The sequence below is a fragment of the Canis lupus genome, chromosome 2 (assembly GCF_011100685.1).
Source record: "Canis lupus familiaris isolate Mischka breed German Shepherd chromosome 2, alternate assembly UU_Cfam_GSD_1.0, whole genome shotgun sequence".
In the NCBI taxonomy this organism is placed as follows: domain Eukaryota; kingdom Metazoa; phylum Chordata; class Mammalia; order Carnivora; family Canidae; genus Canis; species Canis lupus.
In genome coordinates, this window is record NC_049223.1 from 27,892,274 (window position 1) to 27,911,590 (window position 19,317).

The window sequence follows — 19,317 nt, forward strand, 5'->3', positions numbered from 1 at the left end:
CCCATTGTCTTGACCTCACTCACCCTTAGTCACCTCCTCAAAGGCCCCGTCTGCAAATACAGTGGCATGGGCAGGTGGAGGGAGCTTTAATATTTGAGTTCTGAAGACTCACAGTCCTTCCCAGAACACCTTCGAACCATGAGAGTGCTGGAGAAATGTCTCCTCCTCCACGGAAGAGACAGAGGGAAACCTGATGTCCACATGAGATGTTGGATTTTTATTGTTCTGAACGGAAGAGCCATCTTTCTCTCTTCTCTTTTCTCCTCCTCCTCCCTGGTTGTCCTCTCGTTTCTGTAGTCCCCCTCGGTCCACGTATGTACGTGTGCACAACCTCTAGAAAACGCTTTCCGTCCTCTGTCCCCTTGCAGCCTATTATTACGGAAAGAGAAAGAAGATCATTAAGCCCCCAATCGGGGAAGCCAGCGCCGAGAGCGGGCACCCGAAGCCAGCCAGACGAAGGAAGCGGCGAAAATCCATCTTCGTGCAGAAGAAGCGGAGGTCTTCCGCCGTGGACTTCGCCACGGGCTCAGGGGAGGTATGTCTGGCCTGGAGCGCCTTCCCGCCTTGGCCTGGGACATGGGCTGCTCATGGGCAAGGCCGCAGCTGACATGCGACGCCGGGTGTTTGGAAGCCCCAGCTCCTTGGTCCCTGAGAGTGGCTTCATTCTGCTTGGCCTTGCGGGCTGGGGGAGAGCTGTGACAGGGACCATGGTGGGGACAGTAGGATGGGCCTTGGGGTCCCTTCTTGGGGTCCGCTCAGGGGGTGTGCATGGGGCCAGCTGGGCAGGAGAAGGCCTCCCTGGATTTAGTGCCTCCCCTTCTCCCCAGGAGAGCGAGGAAGAGGATGCAGATGCCATGGACGAGGACACTGGCAGTGAGGAAACCAGCTCTGAGCTCCGCGATGACCAGACGGACACCTCTTCGGCCGAGGTGCCCTCTGTGCGGCCCCGGAGGGCGGTCACCCTGAGGAGCAACTCGGAGCCGGAGCGCCGGCCGCCCGTGGAGAGGCCGCGGAGGGCCCGACGGGTGCAGGCGGCCTCCCGTGCCGAGGGGGCGGACCAGGGCACGGCCACCGGCCACGACCCTGTGGAGGTAACACCCGAGGGCCCCAGGGTGGGCTTGTGTGGGGCCAGGGTGCAGGCAGGCTGGTGAAGAATGCCTTGATGTGGGGCTCCCAGCTTAAACTGCCAGGAGCGGTAGCGGCAGCTGCAGCCCAGGGTCCAAGTCTGGGGGAGAGGCCTGGTGATTTCCCGTCTTGAGTGGAGTCCAGGACAGTAATAGCACCTGTTTCTCTGGAAGGTTTTCTAGTTGCAAAGGACTCTTGTCAGGAGAACAGACCTGATGAGTCCTCAGGGTCCCGTTGACCACTGGGCTTCCCCTTCACGGGGCCCCTGTGTGGCCGCAGAAGGTTAGGTCAGTGTGTCAGGTCTCCCCCAGACCCACAGGCGGGACACGATCGGCTGGAAGGTCATGGGCACCATCACCACCAGAATAAATGGGCAAGAGCTGGCTGCCTCCCGTAGGCTCTCAGGCGCCGCGTACCATCTCTGCAGCGGAGGTGCATCCTCACCAGGCAGGCCCGGGATTTCCTCAACTGGCTTTTCAGCTCCTGCTCTCACGGTGCCTTTTCTCTTGACCTCTAAGGACACACAAGTCATGGGAGGCAAAGTCATAACCCAGGCGAGATGCTAAGAACGCCCCAAGTCTCTGTAGCCTGTCGGGTGCCCAGGCAGAGGCTGGAGGGAGGAGGAAAGTCTGGCTCAGGCCCTGCAGTGATCCAATGACCTCCTGCCTCCTTTCTCCCATCAGGATGCAAAGCAAGAGGACGAGGAGAGACTCGTTCTGGAGAGCAACCCGTTGGAGTGGACGGTGACCGACGTGGTGAGGTTCATCAAGCTGACTGACTGCGCCCCCTTGGCCAAGATATTTCAGGAGCAGGTGCGCTGGTTCTGTGGCTGAGTTTGCTCAGTTTTGTTTGATCTGCTGATTTAGCTGCTTTCTGTGACACGGCTCTGGCAGGGCAGGCGGCCTCCCCACGTTGCTCCCGGGATGCTGGGGGGTGCAAGCCTGGCTCACACTCAGTCCCTGCTGACACCTCCGTGGGGGGCTCCTTGCTGCCAAGCACAGACGGAAGCCCCAGCTTGTCTTCTCAGATGCTCCTTCTTGGGGGCGGGGAGTCCTGGGGGTCGGGGCGCTCGCCTGGCCTTTGTTGTGTCGGTCGGGGGGAGGGGGCCTGTCCTGCTGTCCTGCAGTAAAGCCATTTTTGTCTAAAAGGTGTCTGTCTCCCTCGGCTACCTTTCCCCCGTCCTCTGGCTGGAGGGAGCAGGCCTCCCTTGGGCCCTTTTCACCCATGAAGCTTCTTTAGCGATAGGTCTTGGCCTGGGAGGCAAACAGACAAACCCAGGCACTCTCTCGACGCCCTCTCGGGCCACCAGGTCCCTGCGGTCGGCTCTCTCTCCTCTGCACCTTATGTTTATTTGATTCATCACATCCAGGGCTTTTAGTTCTATTCAGTGGGAGAAACGGGGCAAGTATGTCTCCTCATCTTCCCTGTTCCTCTCAGTGCCCCCATTTCTTTCACTCCTTCCTCTGCAATGACGTTAAAAACCTGTGGAATGTCAGGCACTGTGCTGGGAGATGACTGAATGCAAAACGATCGGCGTACTCTGTACTTTAAAGGAACTTTGATTCTGCAGATAAGATGATATTTAGCTAAAACCTAAGACCTGCTCTGAGCCCTAAGTCAGGGATTTTTTTTTTTTTACATCGCCCCTTAAACTAATGTGGAAACAAATTGCCCGTCTGGACACAAGCCACCCTGCAGATAGAATTTCCAGTGAAGCCTGTGACTTGCTCTCTTGCACTCGTGTGAAGTCTTGCCGTTTCTCACGCTGCCTCATGGTCTAACTGTGTCTTTCGGGGCCTCATATTTAAGGAAGGTACTGTTTGCTGTATAATCAGTTAAAGGTGTGTGTGCATGATCTTTTTTTAAGATGATACATACACACCGATACCCTAGAAGGAGGGTAACTGCGGGCACTCCGGGAGGAAGGGAGAAAGAAGGGCCTCTGATTCCCACGCACGCAGCGACTCCCCCAGATTTTCCACTGGGCCCACTGTGGAAAAAGTGAATTCACGTGGGCAGACCAGGTCTTCCCCTTTGTTCATTCAACACACGTTAACGAGCCCTTGTTCTGTGTCTGGCGGGCATTTTTCTAGGTGCCGAGGATAGAACGGGGAAACAGAGTAGAAGAGATCCCTTGCCCTGACTGCCGTGTCTTCTCAAAAGTGAATTAAAATGCGAGGCCGCCCCTGACGCCTGGGTCCCGGGCCTCAGCGCCCAGCTCTCTCTGCTGGGAGGTGCTGCTTTGGGCCAGCTGCATCCGTGTTTCTGTGCCCCGACCCCCAGCAGGACGGTGACGGAGCCACATCTCACTCATTGTGTGTCTCCAGTATCTACTTTGGGGTCTGACGATACAAACAATGTAGTCGATATTTTGCAAAGAAATGTAAAACGACTTTAAAAGACCTGGCACCTCCTCAGAAACTAAGGTTTGATTTATCAGGGGAATCCTTTCTCCTCCTTCCTGGGCTGTGAGACGTGAGAAAAATGTAGCAAAAGGAAAAGCATTTCAGAAAGAACTGGCGAGGAATAACACCTTGCACCTGAGGTGTAGACGCATGAAAGTATTTTTACTGAGGAATAGTTTTTGCATCCTGAAGAGTGCACGTGACACTTGTACATCGGGGGCATGCTGATAAAGGGAACAGCTCTGAAAGCCGCCCTCCGGGGAGGAGCCTAGAGGATTGTTGCAAGGCTGCATCTACTGTCCCCTCCCCTTTATTTCCACCACCGGTAAATACTGTTCCAAATTTTGCATTTATCGTGTTCTTGTTTGAGTTCCTCTCACAGGCTTTTTCGAGGTGATGCCATAAGGTTTCCCACAGTAGGTGAACCAACATACGTTTCCACTCATGGGGTAGGGGTTCCCGTTACCATATACTTCTGTGCCAACACTTAGTACTGTGTGACTTTGTCACTTTTGTGGGCATAAAATTGTGTCGTGGGCCTCATTGGCACTTCCCTGATAAGGCTGGCATCTCCACCACAAATTTCACCACTTTTGTTTCACTTGTGAAGTATCTGCTCATGCCTTTTGCCTAATTTTTTTTTCATGGTTTGTCTTTGTTGTTGGTTTGCGTAGTGACTTGTATATTCTGGAAATCACTGCCGTCCTTCGTGCGCTGTACGCAGAGCATGCGGTGTGTGGTTGGGCTGGCCGCTCTGTGGCACCCTGTAATGGACCCCACGGGGAGCACCCCAGTTCACCGGGCTCAGCTGTGCTACCCCGTAGTAAGCATCCTCACCCCTGGTCCCTCATGCCCTCCCCACCCTGCCTACTGACCCATTCCAGGACGTTGTGCCCAATACCAGCTTGTGGATGTTCAAGTCCTATAACGTGACTTCTCTAACATCTTTAGTGACTCCTGCTCACACAGCCCAGCAGTTCCCATATCCTAACTGCCATCTGGGCCCATTTCGGCTCTACCCTCAGTGTCTCTGAGCTTTCCTTGGGTACGTGCTCTCGTGGACTACTTGCCTTCCATGGGTCCAACCTCCCCTTAATGATTCCCCTTGGCCCCTTAGGTCTGAGTTCAGGCATCACCTGATCTCTGGAGCGTTCCTGACTCCTCCTATAAGACTGGCTGTGTTCCCATCCATTTGAGCCCGTAGCTCCGTGACCATACTTTATTTTCTCTGTATTGTAGTGGTCTGTTCATCATAATGGCCCTCCTGGGAGGGAGTCTTCGTTTGTTCAGTGCGGTAACCACAGAGGCCATAGAGTGCCTGGCTCAAAGACGGTGCTCGAGAAACGCTTGTTGAGTAAATAAATGACATCCTTCACTTAAATGTGGTGCCTGCATATGGCGGCTGCCTTCACTGCTGTGGTCTGCGGAGAGTTATGGAAGCATTTTAGGACTGGCTTTCAATTGCAATTGAATCTACATGTCCAAGGATGGCCATCCTAAGTATGGGTGTTTAGAGTGACGGCTTTCCCTCCAAAGTTTAATATCTGGAAACCATGGTTCTAGGGGCACCTGGGTGGCTCAGTCAGTTAAATGTCCAACTCCTGGTTTCCGCTCAGGTCATGATCTCAGGGTCCTGGGATCGAGCCCCACGTCGGTCTTGCTGCTCAGCGGGGAGTCTGCTGGTCTCCTCCTCTCTCTGCCCCTCCCTGCCCCCTCCCCTGCATGCGTGTGCGTGCTCTCTTTCTCTCTCTTTCTCTCTCTGACTCTAAAATAAATAAATGAATCTTAAAAAAAGAAAGAAAGAAAGCCATGGTTCTAGTTCCAATACAGTCTCTAACTCAATGATCTTAGGTAGATCAACTAGTTTTTATGGTATTAATCTCCAACTAAAAAAACTTCCTTTACCCTAAAAGAAGTTTCTGTTCTGTTCTTCATTGAACATAATGGTTAAGCCACCTGCACATGGTTTTATAACATCATCCTGTTTCCTACTTAAAATGTGTTTTTATGAGTCCCATGATACTCACGAGACTATGTATCCCCAGGCCTATACCCATTCTGTCAAGTTTTGATAAAATATTAGGCAGATTTGCCTCAGAAAGTGGAGTCAGCTGACAGGTCCCAGGTCAGGAGGTGCCATGGTTTGGTTCATGACCTTGAGCAAAACACTGTTTCTCAGCACTTCCTCTAGTTTGCCCTAGAGGTGGGATCTGAAGAGAAAGTAACCTGTAAAAACACTATAGAAAAAGAAAAAACAAACATAGCATCAAAAACTCATTGACAGTTTTATTAGTTTGTCTCCTACTTTCAGCATGTATTCAGGACTGATTGGCTCACTTTGGGGTTCAGTAAGGTCCAGTGTGGGTCTTGGTTGACAAGCGCTTGTCGTTGTGCACATCAAGGCTCAAGCCCACATAATCTGGATGGTTTAAGTTGTACTTATGTCGGAACTCTTAAAGCTAAGGCTTGGTCCTTATTGCCGCTGTACTTATTAGGGATAATCAGCACCTTGAGGTGGCTTTTGAAACATCATATGCTAAATTATGCTTGCTCCTACCATTAGTCCTCCGAAGGCCAACATTTATACCCATTTTGGGTTTTTTTTTTCTTTTTTTTTTTTGCTTTTGGTATCTTTAAGACAGCTCGATAAACCACTAATTTTAAGAACGTAAGCTCTGTGTAATTCATGATGCATGATGTCTGAGATTCACGTGCTTGTGTGCAGTTGCAGGACTGGCACGTCTCTGTGGCTTGTGGGAGCCCTGGGTTCACCGCTTCTCCAAATGGCAGAAATTCCCATTTGCTGGGTTCGATTCCTGCTCTCCTTCTACCACTGGCCTTTACCGCTAACCTTCCCTTACTTCCTTTGGAATGTGAAGACTGTCTTGTCTTCATTCAAACAACATCTATGTAAATATGGTTATAGGAAGCGAGCTGGTGAAGAGGCCGAGGTGTCCAGTGGGGTGATCCTAAAGCTTTGGGGTGAGCCATAGTCTCTTCCTCCTGCAGCAGCTGCAGCGTAACAGTCTCTAGTGATACAGTCCCCATGCGGACTCGGGGCATGGCTGTATGGCTGTAGAGGGCTGGCGAGGACAAAACCCGGAGGCAGACCCTGTACACCTCGTTCTGGGAGACGCAGCTGTGCAGATGGAGAAGCGTGCCTTTGTGTGTGTGTGTCAGTACCTGAGTTTTCCTCAGGGGAGAACTGCTCTGGGTAGTGGCCCATCTCTCTAGCATCTTGTTTCGATGATGAAACATCAGGCCCTGTCCAAGAAGAGAGAGCTGCCCCTCTTCATAGAGAGCTCTTTTCCTGCTCACAGGGGAGTCACAGCAGAATGTACGAAGGGCGGGGGTGCATGGGGGTTAGAGGCACTGTCCCGGCCAGGGGCCAGGGGCTGTAAGCTTGGGAGGGAGGAGGTCCTGCAGCAGCCCACCTGGTCCCCCTCTCCGTCCCACCAGCCAAGGCATGTGAGTTTCAGAGTAGCCAGTATTGTCTGAGAGAAAGATTTTTATTAACCAGAAAGATGAGAGTCCCCAAGTCAAGTGGGTATTGCTGCCACGCACTCCTGTGAATTGAAGGTGAGGAGACCAGCCCCTCATGGCCTGGGCCCCCAAGAGGAAGCCTGCCATGTGCAATGCCTTCCCTTGGTGCACAGTGTCTGGGCTCTAACATGACTTTGTTTCCCGGCAGGACATTGACGGCCAAGCGCTCCTGTTGCTGACTCTCCCCACGGTGCAGGAGTGCATGGAGCTGAAGCTGGGGCCCGCCATCAAGCTGTGCCATCAGATCGAGAGAGTGAAAGTGGCTTTCTACGCCCAGTATGCCAACTGACACTGCCCTGTAGCAGCGATCCATGGTCTCGGTGACGCAGCGGCTCGGGAGGGTTAGGGATCGCAGCTTCGTTTTGCTGGACTGTGAGATGGTACATGCACTAAGTAGCACTGAAAAGCGGGAAGCAGGGAGGGCCCTGCTCATGCTCCTGCCTGTTTGACATGGCCACATTTGCAAGAACGCCCAGGACCACCCCAGTGGCTTCTACACAGTGTTGGGCGCCGTGGAAAATGGAAGAGCCTCTTTGTACATCCACGCCTCGCCTTGCTCTGTCTGGAAACCAGGCAGCTCCCCACTAAGGGCTCTCTTCGACCACAGCCCCCTTTGCTTTGAAAACTAAGGCACAGTGGAAGGCTTTTGTCCACGTGCCCATGGAGGACCCCCGGCTGGTCATTCTGCTGTGGTTGTTACAAACACTTCTTTAGTAACGATGCACATGTGGCTATGGCCGCATGGGTGTCACTGCAATTTGATCTTGGGGGCGACTTAGTTCCCCAAAGCACTTGTTCCAGGGTGCGGTAATGAAAGGATGGGCTACACCTGCATCACCTGTCAGAGGTGCCTTTTAGGAAGCAGGGGGCATGAAGGCAGGCAGCATGTCATCACAGAGAGACCGTTCTTCCTGAGGGATGGACCCCCAGAGCCTGTAGAGGGTTCCGTTTGCAATCTCTTAGAGAACTTCACACACTGCTAACTTTCTCATTTAATTGTGACCAGATTAGGGAGTCATTCCTTTAGTCTGTTGGGAAATACTGAGCTGTGTATCGAAAGAAAAGCTTAATTTCAGAGAGGAGTGGGAAAGGCATCAGGAAGCTTTTAATAAACCAGCCGCATCCCCTTGGAGGACGCTGCAATGAGTCTCTTGATGAGGCTGGCGTTGAGTGCGCTCCATCAGCCCTGGCCCTGGGATTGCTATGGAGGAGGCGGACACTCCTGGTGGGAAGCACGTCAGCAACCTGGGCCAGCCCTGCTCTCCCGCTGGCCCGGCTGATGGCCAACTGTGACCCTGGATGACGGGATCACTCTGGATGTTCCTGTCCACCTCCTGCTCCTGCTAAAGGCGAGTTCCGATCTGCCCGCATGAGACACAATAGGTGAAGAAGACTCATGTCACCACTGTGTTTACAGTCTCCTGTAGCCCACACTGGTTTGGAGGTTCCTGATGACATTTCTCAGGCAGTTCTTATTACGTTGGTCGCGTCACCTGTGGAGAGACCTGAGGCTCTGAGAATTGGCTGGGATTTTGTTTTGTTTTGTTTTTGTACCAGTCATTTCATCTGCGTTTGCGTGTGAGGGACCAGTGCACTCAGTGAAACCCGAATGGATGGCTCTCCTCTGTTGTGGTCAGTGGCCCAAATGCCTTTGGAAATGGGCGCAAGGAAAGCAGACTTTTGGATTGTCCCTCAGGGGACACGGAAGGGGAGCCTGCCCTACTGCTACGTTTGTACTGTAATTATCTTGATCTCTCCTCCTTGATTAGAGTCTCAGCAGCTGCAGTGACATCGTGTGGTGGGCTTATTAGCTGTCACGTTTCTGCTATATTTTTATGGCATGATTATCTGTCAGATTTTGCAAAGTTTGATTATTAATGCTGACCTTTACTCACACTGTGTTGCTGTTACAGACGCAAACAAGAAGCCTATTTTGCAGGTAACTTTTTACTCCGCCCCCACACCTGGCTGATTTCTACCATGTTTTAAATGTTTGGCAAGTGGGTTTGCCTGGGGACCAGTGACGGAAGGACCAGTGTCCTACACTGGCGCTGGCAGTGTGGTGGCCAGGTAGGGAGCATCCGTGCTGACTGGCCCTTGGCTTGCGGTTGGGCTTCCAGCTCCTAGGCTGAAGCATCGGTTTCCTCCCGGGTTCCCACCCCTGCCTCCTCAGCCACATGCTTTTGGCCTTAAACGCTCAGCCTGGTGGAGTCTGTCGGAAAGGGCACCCATTTTGAGATCTTTGGCTTCTTCCCTGCACTGACTCACTTAGGATCCTTCACCGTGGCCTTTCTGAGCTGAGCTATTCCTGTTGTACCTGGAACAAGAGCAGAGGGTTGTGGTGGCTGCGACGTGGCACTGTATTCACAGGATGCGTGTCCCCTTCTTGTGCCCTTCCTGGTAGAGGTACAGAGAAGGAGGTGCTACATCACGGAGGCATATGTTGCAGGCATCTCTGGAGCCCCCCGGCCCTCCAGAGGATCTGGAAGGATCTCCCACTGGCAGGCTGGGCGAGATGCGGCCACCGTTGCTGGCGAAGCTTCCTGCCTCCCAAGGGGCTGCGCACCCAAGACGCCCCAACTTCAGTCTTTTTCTGTATGGCAGTCGGTCTCTTCACCCCCTTCCACTTTCTCGTGAGGGAGGAAGACGTAGCTGGGGCCAGAGGCTGAGGGCCCAGCTCTGGGGTCTCCCCCATGAAGCTGTGTGTGCCACCTCCTGGCCCTCTGAGAGCCAAGAATCCTTCCAGGACCCAGAAGATGCTTTTGCTGTCAGTGTCACCAGCATCCTCCTGAACTTGGACCCTCTGCGGACTCGCGCTGGTGGGTGCACTTCACATGGGTAGCAACCTGGCTATGGAATGGGAAGGTGGCGTCTGTTTCTCTGTAGGATTCACCCCCCACCAGCTTCTGTCTCATAAATAGGGCCGATTTCCAAGGAACCTTTACCTCGTGGTTACTGTGTCTCTTACGGCAGGAAATGCTGATTCTATACGCCCTACCCTGGGTACCACCACAGCCCCAGGCCAGACATGTGTCGGCTGGAACACCAACAAGTGATGCCCACCTCCTCCATCCCTAGATGCCACAACCTCCACTCTGTCTCTGTGATGATACTTTGGGACCAAAGTCCTGTGCTCTGATTACCTGGGTCCTCGATGCACCCTGCCACGCGTTACCTCCTGGAGCTGGATGAGAAGCGTGTGTCCACTCTCCCAGCCAAGTAGACACTTCGCCATCTGTACAGTGTGAGGCAGAAATACCACCTTGCCTTTAATGGTGGGAATCATCACGCAATCCCATCCCAAAACTGCGGGAGCTTGTCCAGCTCCTGCCTTCTTGACCGCATCTGTACTGTATTGGGAAAGTATCCCATCCACAAGAGGATAAACCTTAAAAAAAAAAAAAAAACAAAAAAAAAAAACCTAAAAGGAACAGGGTACGGCTGGCATTGCAAACGAACTTCTTTGCTTTTCAAAAATAAACCAAAAAAGAAAAATGGAAACCAGTTCCCTTCCAGTTGCATAGTACAGAGAACTCACCCATCACTTTTAAAATTCGGTCCATTTGATCAAAGGTCAACTCACACACACACAGTGTTTGGGCTGCACGGCCATTAGGTTGCTTTACCTTATTTGATCATATCTGAAAGAGTTATTTCCTGTGTTTGCTTTGATTGGCTCCTCAATAAATTTAAATAACTCAGACCTTTGACACTGACCCCCACCCACCCGGCTGTCATCTCTGGGAGGCTGATTTGGATCGGTGTTTGAAGCTCAGTCGGAGTGTCCTAACTTGTCTCTCAGAAATTCTGAGTGTTGCAGCGGGCAAGTTCTGAGATTTGCCTTTTATCTTAGACCAGACGCCTTCCTAAGAGCCGCCCTCCTTTCATTTTGCAAGCACTGGGGGTTTTCATACTTTCTTGCATAGAACACCCATTTCTGTTTATTTCTGTACATAGATCTATAAAAGCCGTAGCGTTAAAATCTTTGTTGTGATTTGAGTAACATTGTTGCCTTTTCGGTTGAGATGGTGAACCTAGGATCCAAGTACTCTGTTCTGTCCTTAGAAAGCTGTGATCGAGTGTGCAATTGTTTTTGAAGGGAACAATAGTAAATTAAAGTCCCTGTAGTCTTTAAGGAAGAAATTGTGGAAGAGATAGACAGACTGCCCGTGTCTCTTGGTGCAATAACTAATAGCAAGGAAAAGTTCTATTTGCAACTATGGCGAACTAGTGATCCTCTTATTCATTTACCTACCGTTCTTTTCTGTTCAAGAGTTTTCCGGAAATTGCTTTAGTCCCTTTAACTCGGTTAAGTATTTCAGTTGGTTCTTCTAGCTTTTATCACTAGAGTTGGTTGACAAGTAGCCCAAAACATGGATGCGATAAAATCAAATTGTGCTGGTTTTGATCCACTTAATCTAAAAATTGTACTTGCTGACACGGTGGCTGCTTCGGGTGTGGGTCAGAAGCGCCTCTAGTTCCAGCGATGAGTACTAACCCAGACGGTTTCCTGAGTGGTGGTCTTGCCACCGTCCTGGCTGGTTTTCAATGGCGAGGATTCCGTACCAGCAAGCACGCAGGTCCGGTCATGCAGCCAAGCCACGGCACGGCTTCAGGTGGGCCTGACGCATACCCCGAAGGGAAGGCAAAGTTCTGGGACCAGCATTTGCTGAAAACCAGCTTAAGATGAGAAATTGGAGACAATTCTTTTTTTTAATGACAGAAGAAAAAATCATCTCATTCGTTGTTCACAATGGGAGCAAGCATGATATCCAGAAGCATCAACTGTCCCTAGTCGTGAATGTCAGAAGCCCTTTTCCCGTTTTTTGCATTCCAGTTTGAGTAGTTGGTATTGAAATTTGATTCCTATCTTGTGTATGGTTCGGTGTGTAAAAGGAAAAATCCGTGTTTTTACTTTTGGGATGTGCAGGACAAACGGGCATGTTGTTGGTTTGTTGTAAGATTGTATTCTGTATATATGTTTCCATGTAAATAAATGAAAATCTATATCAGAGTTATATTTTAATTTTTATTCTAAATAAAAAGAAACCCTTTTTACTTGAAAAAAAGTTGTAAGCCACATTGTTAATAAAGTAAAAATAAGTTCTAAGGTGGTGTCTGTGTCTTTCTGTGTAAGGTTACTAACAAATATTATATGGAGGGTCTGCATTCTGTTGTGTTTTTCTTTTCCTGCTACGCGCCAGAGCATGCGTTTGTAGGTTCTGAAGGTCCCATGCAGTCTTTTGGAGTTACCTGCCAGCCTTGGAGCTTTTTATTCATGGCACCTGCGTTTATTCTTCTTCCCAAAACACTGCAGTACATCCCACACACACATCACCCCTGGGCCTCCCACACTCAGCGATCGTGCTTCTTCCGTGGTTGCCTGGTGCATCGTGAGGGAGACCACGCTCCGTCTGGGGGAGCATACTCAACCGTATTTACACGTACGCTTGTCCTTCACATGTCGCCAGTGGGCGTTGAGCATCTCGGGAGAGCAAGAGCTGCCTTTGCCACCCTGCCCAGCCATGCAGTCTCTGTCTCGGGTGGGACATGCTTCTCCCCATCTCCCACGACACGCTCAGACAGCGTTCCCGAGGCTCCGGGGACGAGCCAAGGCCCACGGGACGGGCATTCGGGGGAAGGTGGTGGAGGAACACGGCGACTCTCCTTTCTCCCGATCCCGGCCCATCTTAACCATCTGACTTCTCTTTATTTATTTTTTTAATAATAAATTTATTTTTTATTGGTGTTCAATTTGCCAACATACAGAATAACACCCAGTGCTCATCCCGTCAAGTGCCCCCCTCAGTGCCCGTCACCCATTCACCACCACCCCCCTGCCCTCCTCCCCTTCCACCACCCCTAGTTCATTTCCCAGTTAGGAGTCTTCCATGTTCTGTCTCCCTTTCTGATATTTCCCACTGATTTTTTCTCCTTTCCCCTTTATTCCCTTTCACTATTATTTATATTCCCCAAATGAATGAGACCATATAATGTTTGTCCTTCTCCGATTGACTCATTTCACTCAGCATAATACCCTCCAGTTCCATCCACATTGAAGCAAATGGTGGGTATTTGTCGTTTCTAATGGCTGAGGAATATTCCATTGTATACAGAGACCACAGCTGCTTTATCCATTCGTCTTTCAATGGACACCGAGGCTCCTTCCACAGTTTGGCTATTGTGGACATTTATAGCAGCAATGTCCGACTTCTCTTTAAATATATTCTTTTGCCCCTGCTGACAGGTTCTGTATATAGAAATTTTTGTTTTGTTCTGTACTGAATTACAAAAGCATTTTTCCATCAGCGGATCTTCAGTACCAAAAACAAAGCCCAAGATGGCAGACAAAAGTGGGAAGCCCATTGTTCATTTTCTCAAAATATCCTGGAAACAAGCCAAGGGTTACGTGGCTGAGCAAATGAGATTATTGTATTTCCATTTGTGCTTGAAGATCTGTGATGACAAAGAAATGTGAAGACTCAATATATGATAAGATAAAGTGGAAGCCGGACACTTTTCCAGATCTCTAAACTGAATGAATTTAAGCCAAAAAAAAAAAAAAAAAAAGACAAAAAACCCCTTACATTTCTCAAGATGGCTTTGGCCACCAAGAGCCTACTTTTAATTCTTCTGTCCTCTAGGAAGGCTCCTCTCAACTTCCAGTTCACTAGAAGCTACTTCCCCTTTGTTCTGGGATTTGGTGCGCTGCCCTTTTATTTCAAGGCTGCGGGGACCACGCCACCCTCACTGGAGGTTCAAAGACTACATAAAAAATGCTGTTTACACAGACGTGACCTTGGGTGGCTCCAGTGTGAAGACAGGACGTTTAATCAGGGAGGTGAAAGTGCTGCATCAGAAGAACAGATGGGCCGCAGTGGTTTTCCAGGGAATAATTTTATCAGGAGCTTCTGCGATGTCGGCCCAAACCGGAGTAGCTCGTTTGTTGTGTGGAAGTCTCCTGTTCAGCGGACTCAACGGAGAAGAAAGCTCTCCTGGCGTTCCTCTGAGGCCAGATGACGGCTCAGTTAGCACGACCACCACGCCTTCCCACCAGCCGCTGGATTTGAAACCGTTATCGCCATCTTTTGCTTCAAGCGTTTTGGAATGGCTAATGTGGCACAGTGAGGTGTGCATTGTGCAGAGAGAGAGAGAGAGAGAGAGAGAGAGGCCTGGTGGAGACGGAGGGCATTGGCTCACAGAGGCACTATTGCGCTTTTCCGACAGTCCTGGGTTGAAACACTTGTTCTCCTGCTTGCCAGGTATGTAACACGAAGCCCCAGTTCTCTTTCCTGCCAAAGGTAGGTAGTACCTACACCTGGTTGGTAGGAGGGTTCAAGACACTGTGTGGCTCTTAGCAAAGAGTCTGGGTGGGCCCGACTCCTGGATCCTCTGGGCACATCAACTCCTGGGACCTTGACCACTCATTGGCACGTCTGGGCGACCACAACTGTTGTGTCCACGGTGCCCACCGCAGGGGGAGCCTCAGGTACCCAGACGCGGCCCAATCAAACCCTGGAGAGCTGGGCCCCCCTCTGTCTCTCCCCCTCTTAGGACCCTAAGAGGCTCCCCCTCTTAGGACCCGGCTTCCCGAAAAATGGCCGGTTGACTAGAAGGGTGGTGACTTCCCGCAGGCGGGGGAGGGAGGGTCCCGGAGCGCCAGCTGGGGTCAATGCAGGAGGTGGGAGAGCACTGGCAGGAAAATGCAGGCCCAGGTGGCCTGTCCAGAGATGCCCCAACTTGTCCGAGAGACCCCATCCGTTTTCTCAAGCAGAGGCCAAGCCGGTCACACACCACCTTATATTTGCGGCCCCCCCACCCCCGCCTCCCAGCTTTCATTTCCATTTCCCCTCCTTCCCGTTGCCGTGTTATTTTATCCCACGATGAAATACTAGCGTGTTTAAGCCTCGCCTCAGACTATGTTATCTTTGGAACCCCAAATGAGATAGTTGGTGCCAGAAGTTTTCTAGAAAACAGACCCTCCAGATGGGAGCTGGGAATCCGATCGGTGCCCATCTGAGAGCCATAGGGACCCTCTCACTCTTAATGAGCAGGGACAGCAAATCCCCGCAGTTTGCTCAACATCACGGGGCTCCTGGCTGCGGCTGACTAGGGTGGGGGGGCAGGGAGCAGGGAGGGTGATGTGGGTAAGAGCTGGTGGGGGGGCACTGGGCAGGACTGGCCTTGCAAGGGGGAGTTGGTGGCAGGCTTAGGAAGGCAGTTTATCAGCGTGGGTGCATCGAGGCAGCTTTCAGAGACACTCTGGTCTTATATAGCCACCAGGAAAGATCACCCGTGGAAAAATCGGCCGGGGATCCGATCCTAAGGCCGTGGTGCTGCAGGGGCCTGAATGCGGCCTCCACAGGCTTCCTTCTGCAACGTCAGACGGTGGCTTCTCCTGACCGCGGAGGGGGAGCACCTGCACCGCGGGAAGCGGCCACGGAGTACGAGAGCCAACAACCTTGAACCCTGAGTCACCCCAACCCCTCTTCGCTGGCCGACATTCCCCGGGCCCGCGGACAGACGCAGGACAGCATTCTCACGACGTCGAGTATCACGACCTCCCGGCCCGTCCCTGCTTCCGCAGTAACCGGACGGGTCTCAGGTCAGCCCACGCCGGGAATTACAAACCTTGACCCCGGAGGGACAGTCCCCGCACAGGAGGGAGGAATTGCGGGATGCGGCCCACGTGCTAGCACAGGCCGGGGGGCTCACGTGGGAAGAGACGAGGACGGGAGAGCGTGTGCTGCTGTGAGACGGGATGCTGGGCATTTGACCTGTGACTTGGGATTGAATATTCGGATAAGGACAGCTTGGGCCAGACTGGCCATTACCTGGTGTGCTTCCTCGAGCTCGGCCTGCAGTAAGCAAGATGGAAATGCCGGAGCGTCCTCCTCGGCGCCCAGAGGAAGCAGTCAGAGGGGGAATAGGATGGACACAGTCTATGGAACAGGGCCAGGCTGCGGCTCCCAATCGCCTAGAATCCAGCATGTAGGACATTGAACCCACACTTTCTCTCCTGGGAAAACGACGAGAGCATCTAGTTCTGGTTGTTCCAAGCCCAGGAGAGTCGGTGGTCAGGGGAGCGTGCGGATGCATGCATGACACATGGACAGTGTTGGATGAAGGAACTTACTTCCCTGGACAGGCTTGGCATCTGCTGGCCCCAAGCACCCATAGCACTGCATCCACCAAAACCTGCACCCCTTGGGTGTCTACACGCAGGCCCAGGGCTGGGCTGTGTGGACTGCGGCCCCTCCCCGTGAACTGGAAGCTGGGCCCTGGGAGTGCTGGGTGTTCACGTCCCCCTGGGCAAACTTGGATCAATGAAAGCAGGTGGGTTCCTCCGCCATCCTCCGTGTGGCGGTCTGTACATCTTCCCCCAGACATCCCGTACCTCTAACAAACCACTTGGGCTTTCTCAAAAAATCACAACCGGCAATCGGATGCGCTACTCCCCCGCTCCACGTTGCACACCCCCCTCCACGCCCTCCTTCCCTCGGCCTGGGAATCCACCAGTAAAGCTGCAGCAGAACTAGCCTGAGACGGGCGGCAGCTGTCCTGACTCCCCTACGCACTGTGCACATAATAATGATCGAATATTCTAGTGTAATCCTGGAGTCTGAGAAACTTACGAGCTTCGTGTCACTGAGACCGCTCTCCGCAACTTGAAGCCTTTTTGCATTACTTTAAGACCCGGGGTTGAAGTCCACATCCAAGCTGTTCTTTCTGGTTTTGAAAGTAGTACGTGTGCATCATAGAAAAACGTGGAAAGGAAAGGGCAGTCCTCAAATCCCCCGTTGTCGCAGGATGTTGAAATCGAGTCTACGCCGCTTACAAGTCGTTCACACCCGTTTCTTCTGGCATCCTGTTTCCTGGGGCGGAGTCAGTATTTTTAGGGATCTAATATTTTGTGATGCTTTGATAACTTTTTAAGGAATTCAACATAACAAGCACTTGTGTGCCACCCAGGCAGCCTCAATAAATAATTATCATTCTGCCATACATTGTTTCAGATTTAGAAATCTTATGAACTCCTAGAGGTGGAGTCGGCCGCCCTTGTGTCTCCATCCCGACTCTATCTCCACCACAACCACAGCCATGACGTCAGCATTCTCCAATCACAGGCAGGATTTTCATGCCATTGCTTCATTTGTATGTGACCAGGATAACGCTCACCTGTTTTATGGGGTTTCGATATTTTCATGAGTTTTAGGCTCCTTGTGTCATAATGCGACTTGCTCTTTTTGTTCAGTGTCACGTCTGAGATGTAACTCGTGCTGCTGTTTCTCTAATTCGTTTGTTTTCACTGCCCCATAAACCCCACTGAATGTTATGATTCCCTTCCTCACTCTCCTATTCCTGGACCTCGATGCTCTGCTTTTCTGTTTCAAAGGAGGCTGTCACGAGCATTTTTGTACAGTTTCTATCATGCACACGCGCAGCAGTGTCTCCGCAGATGGTCTCTCCAAGTGGCATTGATGACCACGGACCCTGCTCCCTTTTCACCTTCACAGGATAGGAGGCCGTTTCTAGGTTGCCCTCCTGCCACGAGTTTGCGAGCCGTCCCTGCCCCGCACCCTTGCCCACCCTTGGCAGAGTTTTGAATCATTGCTCCTCTGGTGAGTGTTAAAGTAACTAGTTTCCATTTGCATTTCTGTGATTCCTGGCGCACGTTAGCATCTTCGCGGATGCTTGCTGGCCATTTGTGTTTTCCGTCTTGCCAGTCGCCTGCTCACAGCCTGTACAGATGCTTATCCTCCATCCCTCCATCCTCCACCTCTTTTTCTCCAAACTACAAGCATTTTCTAAAATACTTCTTGACATTAACCCCGTATCAATTGCTTGCATCGTAGATCTGTCTCTCCACTTTGTCCTGTCACTTGGCCCCTTGTATTCAGAGGTGATTTTTTTAATGCACCCCAACCTACCAGTTCTTTTCCTTTACAATTCTTGCTTTTATCCCCTTGTTTAAGAAACCTCTTCTACTCTGAAGACATTTGGATGGTCTCTTTTATTTTCTTCTAAAAGCTAGTATGTTTTACTTTCTTCACCCCCTCCAGAATATTTGGGGGGGGGTTGATATTCCCCGTGTTCTCCAAAGGGGTCACCCTGGTTCACACTCCTGCTGTGTGAGCTTCATGCCTGTTCCACACCCTCACCGAGACTTGGCAGCGTTTGGAAGTCTCGCCAGTCTGAGGAGTGTGGAAACTGTACGGTCAGGGAAGGAGGGCGATGGCTAAATTTCTCTGTTCTAACTGCCAGGGAATTTCTTCTTTTTCCACGGACCTGCTGTTCCACCTGTGCCATGTTTTGAGTTTACGTGTATGTTTGGGACTATGTCTGGCCCCCATGTTTTGTTGCATTGGTCTGTTTGTCTGTCCCTGTGTCATTACCACACTAAGTATTACAGCTTTGTAATAATCCTTGATACTTAGAAAGGGAGATGTCCCTATGTTACTCTTCTTATTTCAGACGGTCTTGGCTATTCTAAGTCTTACTCTTCATCATGAATCTTAGACATGACTTGTTGAATTCCACAGAACACTCTGTTGGGATACTGAGCAGAATCATATTAAATTTATGGGAACACTCGGAGAGCATTGACCTCTTTTATTCTGTTGAGTCTTCCTGTCCAGGATACAGTGCGATTATTTATTTACTCATGTCCTTTGGAAGTCTTTCAGGGAGGTCATGGTGTCACTCTCCATAAAAGCCATCTTGGCTCAAAGTCTCTTCATTATTACCTTTAAAAAAAAAAAAAAAGAAATCTTCCAAGCAGCAGGTGGTAGGAGAGCATGTTTTGAGGATGAAATGGAATTTTGCATCATTCGGGCTATTTATAAATGAGATTCTTGCCCATATGAAAAGTCATATTAACATGGGGTTCGTTGAAGTTATGATTCCCAAAATGCTCAGCTAGTTGACATTTCTAAATGTCTCTTCTGCATAGTTTAAGTCCTAGTCAAACCTCAGTTTTTCTACAAATGGTTTGAAAAAACTGCCTTGCACATTATCCCGTGTGACTTGTCACAAATCCCTGTAGCTGAGAGGCGTGACGCTGGAGTGTCGTGAAGGTGAGAACAGTCAGTTTTATTCTGCACTCCCCACTGATAATACTTAACCTACCACAATTTGACCAAAGTGGTACCAGTCTCTCCCCTCTGTTGGCCTGAACGATGGACTGTTGACACTGTTGAAACATAGACATTTGTGCTGTGTGCCACTTATCCACTGACCCACC

The 19,317-nt window shown here is 50.9% G+C and overlaps 1 protein-coding gene across 5 annotated transcripts in view; it reads left to right on the forward strand.

Annotated features, from left to right (window-relative positions):
* Positions 1-10,504, forward strand: part of SFMBT2 (Scm like with four mbt domains 2) — a 216,150-nt gene extending 205,646 nt beyond the window's left edge. For 4 of the 5 annotated variants that reach the window (XM_038530172.1, XM_038530175.1, XM_038530174.1 and 1 more), the window contains 4 exons: positions 369-535; positions 828-1,091; positions 1,809-1,937; positions 7,222-10,504. In XM_038530172.1, the coding sequence (XP_038386100.1) occupies positions 369-535; positions 828-1,091; positions 1,809-1,937; positions 7,222-7,362 (701 nt within the window). In that variant the 3' untranslated portion in view covers positions 7,363-10,504. The remainder of the gene's footprint in view (positions 1-368; positions 536-827; positions 1,092-1,808; positions 1,938-7,221) is intronic. The other variant, XM_038530176.1, reaches the window with a different exon arrangement.
* The last annotated feature ends 8,813 nt before the right edge of the window (positions 10,505-19,317 follow it).